Consider the following 17,554-nt stretch of genomic DNA (forward strand, 5'->3'; position numbering starts at 1 on the left):
CCCATCACGCTCTTGTGGGGGGGCTCACTCCCTCAAGGCCGCTACACCGGGGTCCCGGGTGGGAGGCTGGGATGTGTCCCTGCCATGGAAAAATATGAGGTGCTGCTCTCGGGCTCAAGCTGTACCCGGCAATAAGCGTCATTCTGGGGGTGTTTGCGGTGCTGGAGGGGTCTGTGTGAGGGTCTGTGACCAGGGCAGGCTGTGGGTGCCCTTGGGGACATGGTGTGAGTGCTCTGAGCAGGTCAAGTTTATGAAGGGTTTAGGAGGGGTCCATGGCCCTGGGGATGGTGTGGGGACCCCTGGGAGCAGCACCCCACCATAGGAGGTGGGGGTTGAGTGTCCCTGAGGGATTATATGGTCCGGGGGTGTTTTCAGCATGGGGAATGCCCTGAAGTGGAGGGAAGGGAAGGCCTGTGTTCCTCTCAGGGGCTGGGGGTGTCCTAAAGCCTGTGTTCCTACAGGAGCTCCCCTCAGGAGCTGGGGGTGTCCCAAGGCCTGTGTTCCCCTCAGGAGCTGGGGGTGTCCCAAGGCCTGTGTTCCCCTCAGGGGCTGGGTGAAGCTGGGGTGTCCCAAGGCCTGTGTTCCCCTCAGGAGCTGGGGGTGTCCCAAGGCCTGTGTTCCCCTCAGGAGCTGGGGGTGTCCCAAGGCCTGTGTTCCCCTCAGGGGCTGGTGAAGCTGAGGATGTCCCTAATCCTGCCGTGGGGAGCTGGAGGTGTTTTCTGTGTGGAAGGTTTCTATGGAAGGTTTTTTTCCCCTCGGTTGTTCTGCCCTGGCTGCGCTGGGTGCGTCCTGAGCAGGTGCTGGAGCGGCTCCAGCCCGGGGCACTGGGCACGGTGCTGGTGGCTCAGCTGAAAACAGATGAGGGTGCCCAGAAGAAATATGCAATAAAGCAGGTGAGCAGGTGGTTGCTGTGAAAACAAGAGCTTGGCATGTTTGTTGTCTCCAGGGGCACCAGGATAGTAGCAGGAGCCCCAGCTGCTGGGTGAGAGTGGGCTTGCTTGTTACTGTGCTGCTTTATGGGAAAATGGGAGATTCAGATCAGTTTAGTGTTGAGGCTCAAAGTGGGGAAAGGGCAGCAGCCTAGTGAGGTGCCCTCAGTGCTCTCACCTCAGCTCACTGCTGCCCTGACAGTGCAGAAACACTGTCACACACAAATTTTCAGCTCTGTTTTACCCATTTCCTGACACCAAAACTGCCCCAAACATGAGAGATTTGACCTGTCATTGAAAATTAATGTACCTTGGTAAGAGTGTTCTGGCTCAAAGTTCCCTGGTGTTTTTGTTACAGTCTCATCCCTGTCTTTTGTTTGATGCAGGTTGAATGCATTGACCAACACCAAGCAAATGTGGCCTTGAAGGAGGTATTGGTGCAGCCTTTTCTTTACTACTTCTCTTGCAAAGACCAAAGTCTTGATAGAACCAAGTCTTTTATCTACAAGGATTAGCTGAGTAAATAAGTAAATCAGGTAGGACTATTTATGGGGTGTGCTCTCTGCCCTCTGCTTGGGCTCAGGCCAGGGTTTGTATTAATTGTTGTTATTTGTGGATATGTAAATTCAAATGGACAGCTCTTCTCAGAAGATAATTCCTTCTCAGAATTTTTGTTTTGTGAAGCCAAAGGACAAAACTCATCCTTTTGGCCTTTAGGCTAAAGGAGAACCATGGTCTGTTTGTAGTTTATCATTAATAATTCAATGTCTAGATAACATATTTAATGATGTGCTAATTTCTCAGAGTTGGTTGTTTTTAATATGAATGATTTTCTGCCTTTGTTGTACCTTTTTTTTTTTTTTTTTTTTTTTTTTGGTGCAAACTTTGTTGCAATGCCTTGAGTAAGCAGCATCAGAAATACTCTTAAAAGACCAAAAATGGTTTCAATAAAATAGTGGAATAGCACATGATGGATGATTCTCCCAGTGCCCAGTATGCACAACATCTGGAGTTGGAAAAGAAGGAGAATAAATGTCCGTGCAGATATTTTATCCTGGTCAGAGAGATGACCTCTTTCTGTAGTAAATATGGCATTACTAGTAAAACTTGTTCCAATTTTCCTATTGAAATAAATATTGAATTACATCTATTAAAATAAATGCACTTGAGCCATTTGGGAGCCTGGCTCTTTTTAGCTTTTTCTGTTGTGCCTGCACAGCCACAAACACAACTACAGAAGAGTAACCTGAATTCTCTTTATCTTACACATAATCAGCAAGTTTGCTGAAGTGGTTAGGATTTGTTAGAGCCCTGCACAGAAACCACCTTCAAGGAGATAAAAATCTCTCGTGCCATTGTATTTGCTGAGGTTCAAGCTTGCATGGAGGTTACAGGAAATAATGGCTGCACTTGAAAAATCATCCTGACTTACATTCTGAGAAATGTTTTCGGGTTAGGATGCTAGGAACTGAAGAAGGGGGTGGTTCACACATCATCTCCCTGTGGATCAGTTTGTATCTTTGAATCTCACAAGGCTGTTGTTTTCCTTCTTTCCACATTTGTGTATGCAAATATTTAACAGAGCTGGCACTTTGGAAGAGTTTGATCAGAAATGTGACATGAACAAGTGAGGAACTGGCTTTGGGTGTGATTTAAGGTCCTGTTAGAGGGAAGGACTTGTAGCTATAGAAAGCTGTCTCTATTTTATCTTTTTCTTTGCAGGCAATGGATTTGCTAAAACTCTGCCATTCTAACGTCTGTACTTACAAGGAATTGTTCCTGACTTGGAATAATGAGGTGAGAATGGAACAGGATTAGTTAAACTGGAACGTGTGGTTTAGTTCTAGGCACACGAGCCTATTCACAGATTTAAATTTGGGGTCATTGGGGTGGGATGCTAAAAAAGAAGGTTTTTTGATTTGAAACAATCCTGATTTTTTTTTTTTTTTTGGCTCCTGAATACACACACTAAAAAGCTGTGAATATGTATGAATTGGAGTCCATCACATGGCAGACTCCCAGATTCTGATGGGAATTAGTGTGCAATTCTGATTTTAATGCCTGCATGAAAACCCTTCTGTAGGGGACCATAAGAAGCTGAAAGCTCTGACTTACTTGCAGATTTTCTTCAGTGCTGGGACAGAACCTTTGATGATTTTATGGATGTATAATTGATTAAAATCATCCTATACAGCTCCAGATAACATGCTTGTTAGTGGTGGTTTGTTTTATTTGCTAAAATAATGAACATTTTAATGATGTATTTTTAATGAAAGAAATTAAATATCGTCTCTTCTGTGAGAGAATCTTCATCTCAGAACCCTTTTGTGCTGTGAAATCACACCACCAGCTTGGTTTGTCTCTGTTACCTGCAAACAATCCAGCAATTTTGGTGCAATGTTTTATTTCAGGTCTCATCTCTGTTCCTCTGCCTGGTAATGCAGCACTCAGGCCAAGGAGATCTCTCAGCTCTAATCAGGGAAAAGAGGCAGAAGTCAGAAAAGATAGCAGGCATGGTAAAAAGCACAGAAGAGGCACCTGTTTGAACTGAGAGATGTTGCTTTTATGGTATTCCTTCTTTCTGAAAATCCTCCCTAAAGCCTTCAAAGCACAGGAGGGTGGATTTGGAAGCTCACTTCTGAAAGATATTTGAAAGTTCCTCTGTTTGTGTTACACCTTCATGTCTATTTCCCTCCACAGGTGGTTCAGAAGTTCCTGGGACAGATGGTGGATGCTTTGTTTTACATACACAAACAAAATATTTGGCACAGGTGAGCAGAAATCTTGTTTTCTTTGTGTGACAGGCTCCTGTTCTTTGCAGTGTTGGTTCAGCCATGCTCAGAGGCAGGGAATTTTACTCTTCCAGAAGGGGAAATAGGGGATAGGAGTTCCAGACTTCAGATAAGGTTTTTTTTACTTCTGAAATTACCTATTTCCTGAGTTTTGTCTGGAATACTAATTTGATTGAGGTATTATCTGCTGGGTTGGTTTTTAAAAAATATTTTAAAAATTGTCCATCTCTGTAAATGCTCACATTTTGGTGGCTGTGTTGGACAAAGTTTGTGTATCTGAATAAAAGACAACCCTTGCATTCCACACTCTGATCATTTTGTGTCCCAAGCACAAATTTTAAAGCATTTAGAGAGGAAAATAATTGTGTATTGGTTGATTATCAGTTGTATATTAAAAAAAAAAAAAAAAGAAAACCAACAGAACACGAACAAAAAATGTGCAAACCAATTCTCCACCCCCCAAAAAAAAGAAAAAACAAAACAAAATTTCTGAGGGCTAAAGATGCAGGGAATTTGTAATTATATGTGATCAGACTCTAATTTCACATGCTGACAGAAAATATTTGTGTTGCAGAAATCTCAAGCCATCAAACATCCTTGTGACTGGTGAACCATCCTTCATGCTGAGTGACTTCAGCACTGAAACACTTATGGGTGATGGGCTGAAATGGAAAATCAGAGTGGAAGAAGGCAGATATTTGTTTTGCTATTTTTTCTTTCCTACTGTATTTTTAAAAGGTTTCAGTTGTGCTGGATATTTTTAGTCCTCAGAGAAAAAATTAGGAAAGAGGAGAAATTCATCTTCCCTCTCCTTTCTCTGCATTAAATTATTTGCCTTCTAAATAGGATTTTCATAGGTAGTTGTCTGCAGCATTAACTGTGCTCACAAGTAAAAAATGTAGGCATGTGTGTGAGTTTCTGCAATCAATACAGTTGGAATCCTTTATAGCTTTGTCCTCAGGAACATCTTAGAAAAATATTCATTGGTTACAGTGTGTTTTGTAGTTTTTGGAAGCACAATGTCAGCAGTGTCACCATGTGATTCCTGTTTCTACAGAAAGCAAGTCTTGGATGGCTCCAGAAACATTTGGATTTTCTTTCACTGAGAAATCTGACATCTGGTCCCTGGGCTGTGTCCTCCTTGATATGATGAGCTGCTTTGTTCTGAATGTGTGTAAGAGAGATTTATTGGGGATTTAAAGGGTCCTGGGCTCATCAGGATGTCTCTGGGTGTGTCAGGGCTCTCTGACACTGTGCTCTTCCCAGGCAGAAGAGATAAAATCCTTACTGCAGGACATCAGAGGGGACAGCAGCTGCCTTGAGAGAGTCCTGACCCTGATGCAGGATGGAGAAAGCAGCTATTTGCCTTTCTTTCCACTTTTATTAATGATGCTACAGATTGAGCCCAGCATGAGACCCACAGCAAGGTGAGTTCTGGCTGCCTTCCCTTGATTTATTTTGTCCTAAACCTCTCCTACCTCCACAAATTGGCAATGTTCACTGCTGTTGGAAAGGGTTAACATTGCTTATCTTCCTGCCTCAACAAATTGAGTTATTAAAGATTTGATGTTCCTTCAGAGTGGACACTGAGATGCACAGGTGTCCCTTTTTGCAGTTATATTATAAATTCATGTTATACACAATTTTATGAGCCTGAACTTGACACCTAAGCATGGATTGTGCAACATGAGCTCTTTCTTGAGCTGTTTGGAAGTAAATTATTTAAGTTCTGTCAAAAATAATCTAGTCTAGAAGTAATATTAAATTTTTTTATATCAAAATGAAGCAATGACTGTAGATTTTTTTCTTTTCTAATTTACCAGTTCTAACTCACTAGTGCTGCTTTTGTCTCTCAAAATTCCAGGGATCTGGTCACTGTTCCATTTGTTGAGAAATGCCTGACTTTTGCTGGTGACACCTCAATAAAACTGAAGAAGACTCTGCCTCCCAGAACAACAGATATGCTCTTTCAGGGAGGAGTTGAAAGTGTTCTAGGTAATAAGGAGAACAAGATTAATGTAAAGGTGATTTTCACAGGAAATAGACCCTTCCAGTCAGGATGTATTCCACTTGGAAATAAATTCTTGGCCACTCATTTTACCTGCAATAAAAGGGGATACTCTTTGGAGCAAGGATCACTATGCAGCTTTTCCTCTAAATTCCTAAGGTTCTCAGCCATTCCTACTGCAAAAGTTAAACAGGCTCAGAGGTCATTCCTCAGAAAATTTGGGGGCTCCACTTATTTTGTTTGCATTGTAACATGTTTGCTGATTCATGCCACAAGCAATCTGCTCCATTATTTTCCTTCTAAGTAAGGAGGATGTTATTTTAATCTGAAAAGTCTATTGGAATAATGCATTTAAAGCTCATATCCCTGCTCTGGTTTAATATTCCAACAGGTCCCCAAAAACAGATAGATAATGCCAAATACATTGTGAATCATAACACTTGGTAATATTGAAATGTTTAATGAGTTGGGGGAGAAACTCTCTTTTCAACAAACTCTCTTTTCAACAATCCCAAATTTCATTATTTTCATTCATATGAATTCACATCTTGCACAAAACAGAGACAATTTGAGTATTTTGTGTAAGTGTGGAATGGTTGGAAGAATTTCCTTGCTTTCTCAGAATTCATGCAAGCTTCCTGGGATGTTGAAGAAGTCCAGGCTAAAGGCATTCAGCACCTTGCCAGCTTTGTAAAGGATAAAAGTGGTAAGGCACTATTTGATCTATTTATTTATTTATTCTGCTCCTTCCTTACATTTTGAGATAATAGGAAGAGGAAAACATTTCTAATGCCCATAAATGAGAATGAAATTGCTCTGTTCCCATTTCTCCAGACCAGTAGCTGATGGGATTGTTGCTAATTGGGTACATGCTTTTGTTAACCAGCAGAGGGGTTTCACTGGATAATAAAAATGGGCACTGGGAAAAAAAACCAGAAAAAACCCAAAAAAACAAAAAACCCTGTGATATTTGAATTGGCAACAAACTGACATTTAAGGAAGGTAATTTCCACTGGGATGGCTTGGGGGTAATTCCTGGGGCTGCAAGGCTGGCAGAGCAAAAGGAAGCTACACATGGCTAATTCCCATGTCTGTAAAGCTGTGAGGGTGAGAACTGTGTGTTTTCTCCAGAAGCTGCACATTTTTCAAAAGAAGCTTTCAGATCAAGGTTCATAATTCAAAGCACTGGGTTACATCAGTTATAAAATACTCTGTGCTTTGACAGCATTTTAATGCTGGCATTGGCTTATGATGTTAAAACTCAGGGTTATTCTTAGCTTTAATTGATGGGAGACATTTCCCACACAGATTAAAACGATTCACTCTGTTTTGTTCTCTTTGATTCAAGAACCTTTCTCAAAGCATTTCTTTTCCCCCACAGCATTCCCCTATCTGCTAACGTGCACAGAAGTGATCACTCTTGCCATGAAGGTTCACACAGATTCTCTGGATTTACAAGTGGAAGGTTGCACTTTATTGCTTGAAATTCTTAGCCAAGGTACAATTTTAAGACTTCCTCCTTCTGCTGGGTCTTGTAAAGATTTCTGAACCCATTAGCTGCTCAATTAACAATTTTAGGGGATGAATTTAAAGAAGTAAAGGAATTTAAGCAGCTTTCTGAATTCTCATGGCCTTCCTTCAGGACTGCCATGCAGCAATTCTGTGTTAAGAGTTAATTTTAAATACAGATGCTGATCTTGTCCAACCAGGTTTGTTTTTATGCTATGTGGAGGGTTGCTAGAGGGCATAAATAAGACTTTTGTTGTTTTGGTGTTTGAATTTTAAACCATAAAAGTGGTTTTGAGTCTCTTGTGTGGTCCCTGCTGTCACTTTCATGGCAATTTACCCCAAAACCACCTGATGATATGAGCTTAAAAATACTAAGAACTGAGTTTCAGAAAATGAAAGTTTAAAGTAACTTTTGCTTATTTTGTGTGAAGAAATGCTGCTAATTTGAATGTTTTGCTATGCTGATTGCAGGGCAGGGGGTTCAGATTTCGTTCAAAACCACTGAAATCTTTGTTCTATTCTGTGTTTGTGGTGACAGCTCTGGAACAGGGGGTGGTGATGGCCCTGGATGAGAGTGTGGCCAGCTGCCTGTTACACACAGTGAGACAACGTTCTGAAAATGAAGAGTTCCTTTCAATGCTCTGCACATTATTGATGATGGTTTCAGCCAGTGGTGGGTCACCTTGCTCATTCTTTGGGGAATCTTAATTTATGTTTACTTTTTGAAACAAATCCAAGATATAATGCAGAACTTGTGATTTCACTAAGAGGTGTGCATGTCTGTGGGCAATTATTAATTTAATAGTGCTGATATTGGTAAGATTGACCAGATATTGATAACACCCCTGAAAGTTTAAGGTACAATGTTGAGGCTTCAGGGATTTACAGGTCCACCCTAATAGATACAATTCTGTATTTCCTCTTGGTCTGGAAACAAGTACAGGCTCTGCAAATAGTAGTGCTTGAGAAAATGAGGGCATAGAACCTGAATTCTATTTTGGACTCTGCCATGATGAATTCAAACCATTCTCCCTAACTTCTCTACTTTGTTTTCTTTTCTTCTGAACTTGTAATTGCTAAATTTTTATAATATTTTTAGCTTTATTTTTTTTTATTTTTGCTAAATTTTTATAATATTTTTAGCTTTTTGTTTTCAGTGTCAGTTCAACAGTCATCAGACTGTTTTTAGAAATGGTTACAGTAGGATTTAGCAGCAAGGGGGAAATCTTCAAAAAAATTATTACAAAGAGTCGTGTCTAATACCAAATTATTTTTATCCAGCGTTTCCTAATTCTGAAGCTTAGTTTGAATCGTTAAAATGGAAACAGATAAAAAATTGTAACTTACACCCTCCGAGTTCCTTTCCCCGCTCTGTGAATTCCAAGTCTGTGAGGAAAAAGGATGGCGAGGCATGCATTTGAAAGGATCAGATGTGTTAAGTGCATCTTGTTAAAGAATTCGGCCTGTTCTCTTGCTTCCTTTTGTCCAGCTGATGGGCTCATGTTACCGCTTTGTTATCTCAGTTTAAACAACTTAGTGCTGCCCGTTTCGAGGCCAGTGAGTGGGACAAAAACACCAGATTCTATAGAATTTCTGTGGTTTTCAGAAGTAGCTGCGGAGAACCTAAGGAAAGTTGGAATCATTCCGGACCTCCTGTCAATTTTGAGACGTTTTCTTCATAATGACAAGATCTGCTTCTCTTGCTGTGCCGTTCTCTGGAGCTTGGCTGTGAGTGGTGAGTAGAACACAGGAGTTTTGTGCCTGCACTCATGTGACTGAAGGGCAGCAGGTATCGAGCCTAATTGAGTTCAGACATTCCTGTCGCTGGGATTGGATTTTCTCCCATTCTTTTTCCAGGGAGATGGAATGAGATGATCTTAATGATTCCTTCCAACCCAAACCAATCTGATTTTGTGATTCTGGAGAGTTGTTTCCACAGCTCTGCTACCATCACTTTGTGATCCAGAGTTAGATAAAACCAAAAATTAATGCAGAGTTTTTTAGCAACCCTTTATGTGATAAGGTGTCAAATTTGAGCCGTTCAGGCCCAGATGTGACCTGATTTCACATTTACTGATTTGTTTGTGATGTGTTCTTGTGGAAGTGTGTGGTGTTCTGATCATCATGCCAGGCTGGAAGCACAGATTGTGCACAGTTTCACCTGGTGTGTTTTATTCCCTCTGTGCAGCAAATTACCCGTTGGATTTATGGGACAGCTGAATTTCCATCCTGCAGCCTGGATTCTGTCAAAACTGTGGTTATTTCTGGAGGCTTCTTGCTGTGATCCCTATGCATCATTTCAATGACAAAGAACACTAGTTCCTGCAGAAGTTCAGCTTTCTCCAACAAACAGAATTATTTATTAGTCCTGTATTTGGTTCTGTACATTTTAGATTCCTTCCCTCTGCTGCCCTCCAGACTAAAGCAGTGTTGCATTATTCCAATGCCAGCACCCATTAAGGTTTTACTGATATAATTTGACATACAATGATGTCATTATTTCATTAAATAACTCGGCCTGGTGCATTTCCTTTCTGCTAAGGTAATTCAGAGAATAATGCAGACCAAGCAGTGCTGGCAAGTGCTCTCCCTGTCACCTCGGCAGTGCTTCAGAAACACCTCCAGAACGGAGTGGTTGCAGAGTCTGCCTGCTCAGCGCTGTGGGCACTGGCGCTCCGAGGTGTGTGATCCCAGTCTCCCTGCTGTCCCTTGGGCTGGAAAAGGCTGGGATGTCTGTGTGTCAGTGGTGATCCTGCAGCCCGGGCTGCTGGGCTGGAGAGGCTCTGCAGATGGCAGCAGAGTTAGGAACTTGCATCCTCTCTTGGCTGCTCTTCCTGCACTCCCTCTGTGACTGCCTAATGAAGCCATTTTTGATGAGCTGTAGCAATTAAATCACCAGATACTGCTAATGGAGAGTCCACTGGTGGGCTGCTAATTTGCTTGGTTGATTTGGAAAAGTATTGTTAAAAAAGAAATAATCTTTCATTATCATCTGCACTAAGGAACCCATCCTTGCAGTACTACTAGTAGTAGTTACTACTACTGCAGTACTACTCTGTCCTATTTCTTCCTCATGCAACAATATTGTCACATTTACCTACTGCCAGCCCTTGTGCCATTGTTCCACTGGGAAAAGCTGAGCAAAACACCCTCAGCAATCTTATTTCTATTCCACATCAGTAGAGTAAGTTGAGTATTCAGGACTCTTTTATTTTTTTGGCCTGAAGGATACTGAAATGTTGGGCTTTTCTCTGTGTTTTGTTTATTTTTTTTTTAAGGTTGCTTAACTGACAGTGACTATGAGCCCACAGCAGCACTTTTGCTGGAGGCACTCAGGGTGAACCCAGAAAGAGCAGTGCTGGTGAAGAATGGCTGCCTGGCATTAGCCAGCCTTGTGAGGCTCTCAGGTAACATTCAGCAGTTCTGCTTTTATTAACTACCAATCAGCTCCATCAAAATGAAAATAATCACTAAAATCACTTCTGCCCTGCATGACAGCATCAGCTGCATATCTGGTCTTCTACTTGTTCCCAAATATGCTTCAGAATAGTTGTTAGGAAGATTGAAAATAACGGGCACAACTTCCTGAAAACGTGACATGAGCCAGCTGGTGAGGGGATGGGAAGCAGATCCTGCAGTCTGCAGCTACCAAGAGCCCAGCAGTGTTTGTCTTCCTTGCAGAAACTGCAGCTTTGGCAATTCTGCTGGACTCCAAGGGCAGTGGAACAGAGCTGATCAAAGATGAATATCACCTTCATTCCAAGGAGCCAGGGGTGGCAGAAGCTCTGTGCCTGCTGATGAACGAGATGGTTCAGTATGGTGAGATGGCTGCTGCTGCCACTTGTCAAGTCTCCTCCTCTCTCCCAGCCCTAAAATCAGTAAAACCACAACAGCAGCTCTCAGGGACATGTTAGCTGCTCTCAGGAAAAGCTTTGTGTCTGAGAGAGTTCCAATTCATCCTCCTGAGAATTCACTTCACTTGTTCCAAACAAATGCCACTCTGATGGTAAAACATTTTAACTTCATCTTCTCTTTCCTCCTCCTTGTGTAGCTCTGTCCTTTCCCCTTTAGCCTGCTCCTTTAGCTCCTGCTCCACTGGCAGTTGTGCTATAACCATAAATTTTCTTGTTCATTGGCACTGCAGATGAGGTTATGCTGAGTATGAGGTCCCAGAAAATGGAAAAGCTGCTGTCTGAAATAAAACTCCAGTTTCCATTTAGCACGGTACGGAGAAGTCTCTGTGATAATAAAGTGGATTAGTATATTATTTCTGGTGAGGGATTTGATCATAGTGCAGAAATTTAGAGAATTAGCTGCATGTGGAATGAAGAGTGAGTTTGTAAGGATACTTCTAATTACTGAGAACAAGTGGTTGAAAGTTGTTTTTCTTCTTGTTGTTAATGCTGAAATTTTAAAGAACTATGTTCTGGTCTCTTGCAACATCACATTAATTTACTATAGTCTTCATGCTAAATTAGGCTAAAGTTTACAGGAATAAAGCCATAAGTATATTACATCCAATTTATTTTTGGTTTGGAAGTAGCATTGTTAACAAATGAAAAAAAAAACCCAACAAAAACTTTCTGAGTCTGTGGGAAGATTTAACTTACATTAAATTTCACCAATCAGCCACACTGGGAAACAAAAGGAAAAACCAGCAAAGTTATCAGAGCTATTTAATGTGTTACACTTGTATTTCTTTTGCAATGGCTTGCTGGCAAGAAACCAATAATTAGGTTTGTCCATCAAGCCAACAGAACTGGTTAGTCTTAAATTTTGCTGATTTTAGTAATGCATTTACAGAATTGTTTTCAAAGACAGTCACAAACTGTTCTCCTGCACCCCTTCAATGAGCACTGCAGCCACAAGGTAGCACAGAAAACAATAATCACAGAAGGGGAGAAAGCTCCCTCTCCTGTTGTAACAGCAGCACTTCAAAGATTTATGTTAGACACATTGTTTTTATTAATAAATGAATACAAAAATAAGTGGAGCAACAAGGTAATCTTCTGTCTGACAATTCTCACGTTTCCCTCCAGGAGATTCGGACCCTGGTGGATGCAACACTTTTGAAACTGAGGAAGGAAAAATGCTTTGTCTAAGAACAAGACTTGGCCACTGCTGGATACAAAAGCCTGGATCCTCCATTAGAGGACTGTTCTCACCAGAAAAAAAGAATATTGGGCTTTAATAATATACAAACAGGTATTTATTGATGGTTTGGGTACCACAACTGTGTAACTAACAGCAATAATTAAGAATTCACCTTGCAGCAGACCTCACTTTATGGGCCTCAACATACTTGAAATAAAGATTTTAATCCTCAGTTTTGACAAAGCAATGACAGTTTCTTCCTTCATCTATCATAATTTAATTTTTTTTAAACTTATTCAGTGTCTATTTCCATTGAAGAAATTTAATTGATGAAGTTCTTCCCAGCTGCAGGCATTTGTTACAAAGGTTGCTTGAGCAGAGCAGCAGGCATCAGGCACAGGGCCCATCCACAGGGATACCAGCAGCATTCCTGCACTTCCAGGTTATTGCAGCATTGTCTTTGGAATGATTTTATGAAGTAGCTGCTGTCAGTTCTGACTTATCTCTAAATTTGGAATGTGACATCAAACCAGCAAATGCTGCAGGTGAAAGATTCTGCCCTGGGTTTTTAAGTTTTACAATTTTTCTTGTTAGCTTTGTTCTTAACAGCAGCTTCCCATTTCTTTTTCTCCAGGGTGTAAAGTCTCATAGCTGCTTGTGCATCCTGGATCTGAAAGAGAACAGACCAGACAAGGATGTGAGATAATAAGCAGCTAAATCTTCCATCACTTTAAGACATCCTTCCAACTAACATTTCATTATCTTTTTACATTTAGACTCTGTGCCTAGTGAAAGGGATAAATGGTGTATGTAGAGTCCAGGGCCCACCACAAGGCTCTGCATTTCCCATTGTTACTTGGAAAGTCCTAAGAGAACTTTGTCATTGACACAGTATCTATGAGCTCCCCTCCCAGCTTTGCTTCCCCAGTTCATTCCTCTTTTCCATCCTCCTGCCCACTGAAATAAAGGATCTGCTGAGGTTCAGGTGTAGCCTCTCCCACTCTTTATCCATCCTGCCACAGTGCAGAATGCTGCTTTTAGGGTAAACAGATCTTGATCATTACTTTTCCCCCTGGAAATTTTAAAGTAACAATTCAGAATTAAGAGTTGACTTGTGCAGTTGTTTATGAAACGAGTGAACTCATTTCATGAAACACATGAGTGTTTATGAAATGAGCAAGCTCAGATGTCAGTCCCACAGCTGCTGCTGTCCAAGCAGAGCTTGCTGAGTTTCCCTGGGATGAAGGCACAGCCCTGTGGACTGAAGCAGAGCCCAGAGCTGGATGTTCTGAGCAGGTACCTACCGAGCAGTGCTCTGCTGTCTGCACCTGAACATTGAGCAGCTTCTCACAGAGCAGCTTCAGGGATGGCCTGGAACTCTAGGGACAGAACAGATCATAAACCATGCTGTCTCACAGGACTTCAAATAACAGAGATGGGTGTTACATAAAAATGTTATGTTCCTCAAAGAATAGCACATCTTAGCCTCTGCTGGTGAAATACCAGGAATAATTACTGAATTAGGAGATTTGTGTGTGCATAGGTAGGAAAGAAGGAACAGGGTCAGGTAAAAGCAAGCACAGGAGTGAGTCAGCAGCTCTGGAGTCTGTTAATTGAGCACCTTCCCAGCAGCCTCTTACCTTGACTCTCTGTTTAAAAGGTTTGTATCTCTGTGTGTCCCTGATCTTCTTGTGAGGGTGATCAAGAAGTAGGACCTAGAAGAAATCAGATTTTCAGTCTAAAATGTGTTATTGCATGAAACTTTACAGAGCTGAATGTGCAGCTGCCTGTTGTTTCCTCCCATCCACACATTTTAAAGCCATGAAAGGACAAGACCCAGCTCATCCAGGCTGGATTCAGGAGTTTCCAGGAGCTCAGGTGTGTCCCCTTGATCCAGAATGATTTATCAGAAACTTTATTTTCAATGTACCTTCAGGTCATTCCGTAAGGCGTGTCCAACTAAAATCCTTCCCTGCAGGATCTCAGCCACCTCCTTCTGAACCTTTTTGAAGTCTTCACCTAAAAATGCCACACAAGGAAACACTTTCCATGAGCAACCACTGCACCTTTTCTGGGAAACAACTGTATCCTTGGGACTGTAGTTTTTGTATAGTACACTGAATCTCTGCTTGCTAGAACATAGAGAATTCTATAAAGAGCACAGCATGAAAATAAAATTATTTTTAATACTATATTCCACCATTTAATTCATTCAAGGGTGCAGAGAATTCTATAAAGAGCACAGCACGAAAATAAAATTATTTTTTTAATACTATATTCCACCATTTAATTCATTCAAGGGTGCAGAGAATTCTATAAAGAGCACAGCATGAAAAGGAAATTATTTTTTTATACCATATTCCAGCAGTTAATTCCTTCAAAGGTGTCAGTGATCACTGTATAAAAGCACTTCTTCCCACAATTTTTCTTAGCATTAATTTTAACTGAATTCTCAGCATTTTGTTTTCCCAAATTAGGTCTCAAACCATTCCAAGCTCAGCCAATGAGGCTTCTGACTTCTCCCTCTTTGGGGGAATCCCTGGTACCTGAGTTTATATTCTGAGGCCGGATGCCACTGACAGCTGTCCTGTAGTCTGTCACCTTCTCCGTGGGCTTGACATACTTGTCATAGACACACTTCCCAAACTGGTTGACGATGGACACCCGAGCCAAGATGCTGTCCTCGCCCTTGGGGCCCACCCCCACCATCTCACAGTCCATGGCCACGGCCCGGGTCAGCCTGAAAGGCAAAGGGACACTTGGGGACACCTGGGAGGGCCCAGCTGGAGCTGGCAAGGCTCACACCTTGCTGTGAGCAGGGCAGAGCCTGGCAGCAGGGGCAGGGGGATGGCAGCTCACTGTGCAGGTCACTTGGCAGAAGCCACTCTGAGAGCTCTGATATTGTTATTGTTGTTTAATTGAAGGGATGGGACTGCAGTCAGGCTAAAAACAACTTATTGTTCACATAAACATCAGTCTCAGGGGCTGTGAGATTTGTGAGAGTAAGTAGTTGGTTATAGCTCAAGAGCAGTTAGAAGTTCTTTGTTACAAGACAATTTATAACATTGTAATCTAATGGACAGTTGCTACAAAGTTTCTTTTGCTTTTCTATTACTTATTTCTACTGCAATGTGTATATTTTTATCTAATGGGCTATTATAACATGCATGCACACACACGTTTCTATTGTGACTTCTAAACTCTTAGCTTCCTCTATACAATTACACTCTTACATTATAAACCCTTCACTATCTTATTAATACAGTTTTTTACTTATTTGAGGTATACTCTTACAACTATAAACATGTGTTTATTATTTTTCTGCTTAATGTCTGTGTACTTTATTTTTACATCAATCTAAGCTTCTTCTGAGGCTGCAGATCAAACCTTTCAGTGTCTCTGGAAGTTTCTGTCTTCCCATTTCTCACACTGATGCCATCCCTCCCCCTGCAGTGTCACTCACCCATCAAAAGCCTTTTCCTTAACCAGCACCTGCTCCACAGACTGGCATTGCACTGTTTCAAGTCCCAGGTTCCTTCTGGCAATTTTTGCTGCTTCAGGTCCTAGTGCTGCTTCAATATCTTTGGGATCAACGTCATCAAACCAGATGTCAGCCCTGGGAAGAACAGATTTAATTACATTTAACAGTCTCAAAGCAATCTGATGTCTGTTGTACAAAAAGTATGTTTAGTTTTTAAACCAAGAGATAAACCCTGTGACTTTTATAAAGCAAGAGATAAACCCTGCAGGTTTCTTGCTGTGTCTGAGGAGTTGGGGCAAAATGTTCCTTATTTCTTTCAGAATTTAGTCTGGAAAAGTGCAGCTGTTTGGAATGTACCTCTGTGTGCTCCTCCCAAAATAAATGTTCCCATCCAGAGCTGCTGCCTGAAATACTCACTCCTTGGGCTGCTGCTCCACGTGTTCCTCAGCTTTCCTCCTCTTATGTTTCAGCTCATCCTTCTCCTTCACAACAATGCCATTTTTCTTCTTTTCTTTGCAGCCTTTCCCATTGCTTTTGGTGCCATTTAAGTTCTTACTTGCTGTAACCCCCTTGGATTCTGGCTTGGCCAGAGGAGGACTGGCTTTAGCAGCACCACTGTCCATTTTATTTGTGGATTTGGCCTTTACCACATTCCCATTCCCATTGACTGCTGGGACTTCTGGGCCTTTGGCTGCTTTGAGTGGCTGCTTCTTTGTGGTGTCTGTTTGATCTGTGGAAATGGGCTTCTTGGAGTTATTTGCCTTTTGTTTCAGCAGCTAAAATGACATAAAAAAAAAGAAAGAAAAAGAAAGATAAAGGAAAAGAGCCTGAAAAAGAGAAGGCTTAAGAGTGACCTAATTGTGTCCTCCCAGTACCTAAAAGGAGCCTTCAGGAAAGGGGGAGAGGGATTATTCACGAGAGCCTGGAGTGCCAGGACAATGGAATGACATCAAGCAGTGCTAGATGGATTTTGGGAAGAAATTCTTCCCTGTGAGGGTGGGCAGGCCCTGGCACGGGGTGCCCAGAGCAGCTGAGGCTGTCCCTGGATCCCTGGCAGTGCTCACGGCCGGGCTTTGCTGGGACAGTGCGAGCTGTCCCTGCCGCCGCGGAGCTGCATCCCGGCCCCGCCAGCACGGCCCCGCTGCTTCCCCGTGCCGGCACCCCGGGGCTGTCCCCACCGCATCCCCCGGTGCCCCTCACCTCCTGCAGCGCCTTCCAGTTGGAGGAGAACTCCTGCGGGTTGCGGGGGGGACCCACGGCCGCCATGCCGGGCGCGGCCGCCGCTTTCCCGAGGGCCTTCCTCTTCTTCCTCCTCTTCTTGCTCTTCCCGCGGGCCGCGCCGCTCGGCCCCGCCGCCTGCGGCTCCGCAGGGCTCTGCTTGGCCATGCGGGGGTCAGCGGGGTGGGACCGGGACCAAGACCGGGATCGGGATCGGGATCAGGGGGCAGCCTTGCCCAACAGGGCCGGCGCTACTGCAGGGGGACCGGCACAGCGCCGCACCGCCCCGGCGGGGCACGCCGGCCCGCGCTTGGGTTCCGGGGTGGAAGGGGCGGTTCCATGGTTCCGGGCCTGGGGGTCGCGTGGGGACCCCCACCCCAATCGGGTGTGTCCCCAGGGCCACACGGCCCCCGAGCCGACCCTTGGCCCGCGGGGCTGGCGCACAAGCTGGAGAAGCCGCGGCCATTGCGCAAGGGCGGCCGCGCTCCAGCTGCCGGCGCGGCCGCGTCCCCCTCGGGCCCGC

The 17,554-nt window shown here is 43.0% G+C and overlaps 2 protein-coding genes across 2 annotated transcripts; one reads left to right on the forward strand and one right to left on the reverse strand.

The window, feature by feature from the left end:
• The first annotated feature begins 25 nt into the window (after positions 1 to 25).
• STKLD1 (serine/threonine kinase like domain containing 1) lies at positions 26 to 12,401 on the forward strand. Its single transcript, XM_041406686.1, has 19 exons — positions 26 to 99; positions 798 to 893; positions 1,316 to 1,360; positions 2,652 to 2,726; positions 3,341 to 3,445; positions 3,630 to 3,700; positions 4,296 to 4,411; positions 4,779 to 4,891; positions 4,988 to 5,148; positions 5,586 to 5,716; positions 6,352 to 6,435; positions 7,111 to 7,227; positions 7,777 to 7,911; positions 8,845 to 8,973; positions 9,781 to 9,918; positions 10,517 to 10,645; positions 10,920 to 11,057; positions 11,383 to 11,462; positions 12,278 to 12,401. The coding sequence occupies exons 1-19, from the start codon at positions 85 to 87 to the stop codon at positions 12,338 to 12,340; spliced, it is 1,941 nt and encodes a 646-aa protein (XP_041262620.1). The 5' UTR covers positions 26 to 84; the 3' UTR covers positions 12,341 to 12,401.
• REXO4 (REX4 homolog, 3'-5' exonuclease) lies at positions 11,794 to 17,225 on the reverse strand. Its single transcript, XM_041406684.1, has 8 exons — positions 17,014 to 17,225; positions 16,231 to 16,589; positions 15,796 to 15,948; positions 14,879 to 15,072; positions 14,263 to 14,351; positions 13,973 to 14,047; positions 13,637 to 13,711; positions 11,794 to 13,002 (listed from the first exon to the last, which is right to left on the reverse strand). Exons 1-8 carry the CDS (start codon positions 17,197 to 17,199, stop codon positions 12,901 to 12,903), a joined length of 1,233 nt encoding a protein of 410 aa, XP_041262618.1. The 5' UTR covers positions 17,200 to 17,225; the 3' UTR covers positions 11,794 to 12,900.
• Positions 17,226 to 17,554: the final 329 nt, after the last annotated feature.

Source organism: Onychostruthus taczanowskii, unplaced genomic scaffold (assembly GCF_017590055.1).
Source record: "Onychostruthus taczanowskii isolate IOZ18803 unplaced genomic scaffold, ASM1759005v1 scaffold25, whole genome shotgun sequence".
NCBI lineage: Eukaryota > Metazoa > Chordata > Aves > Passeriformes > Passeridae > Onychostruthus > Onychostruthus taczanowskii.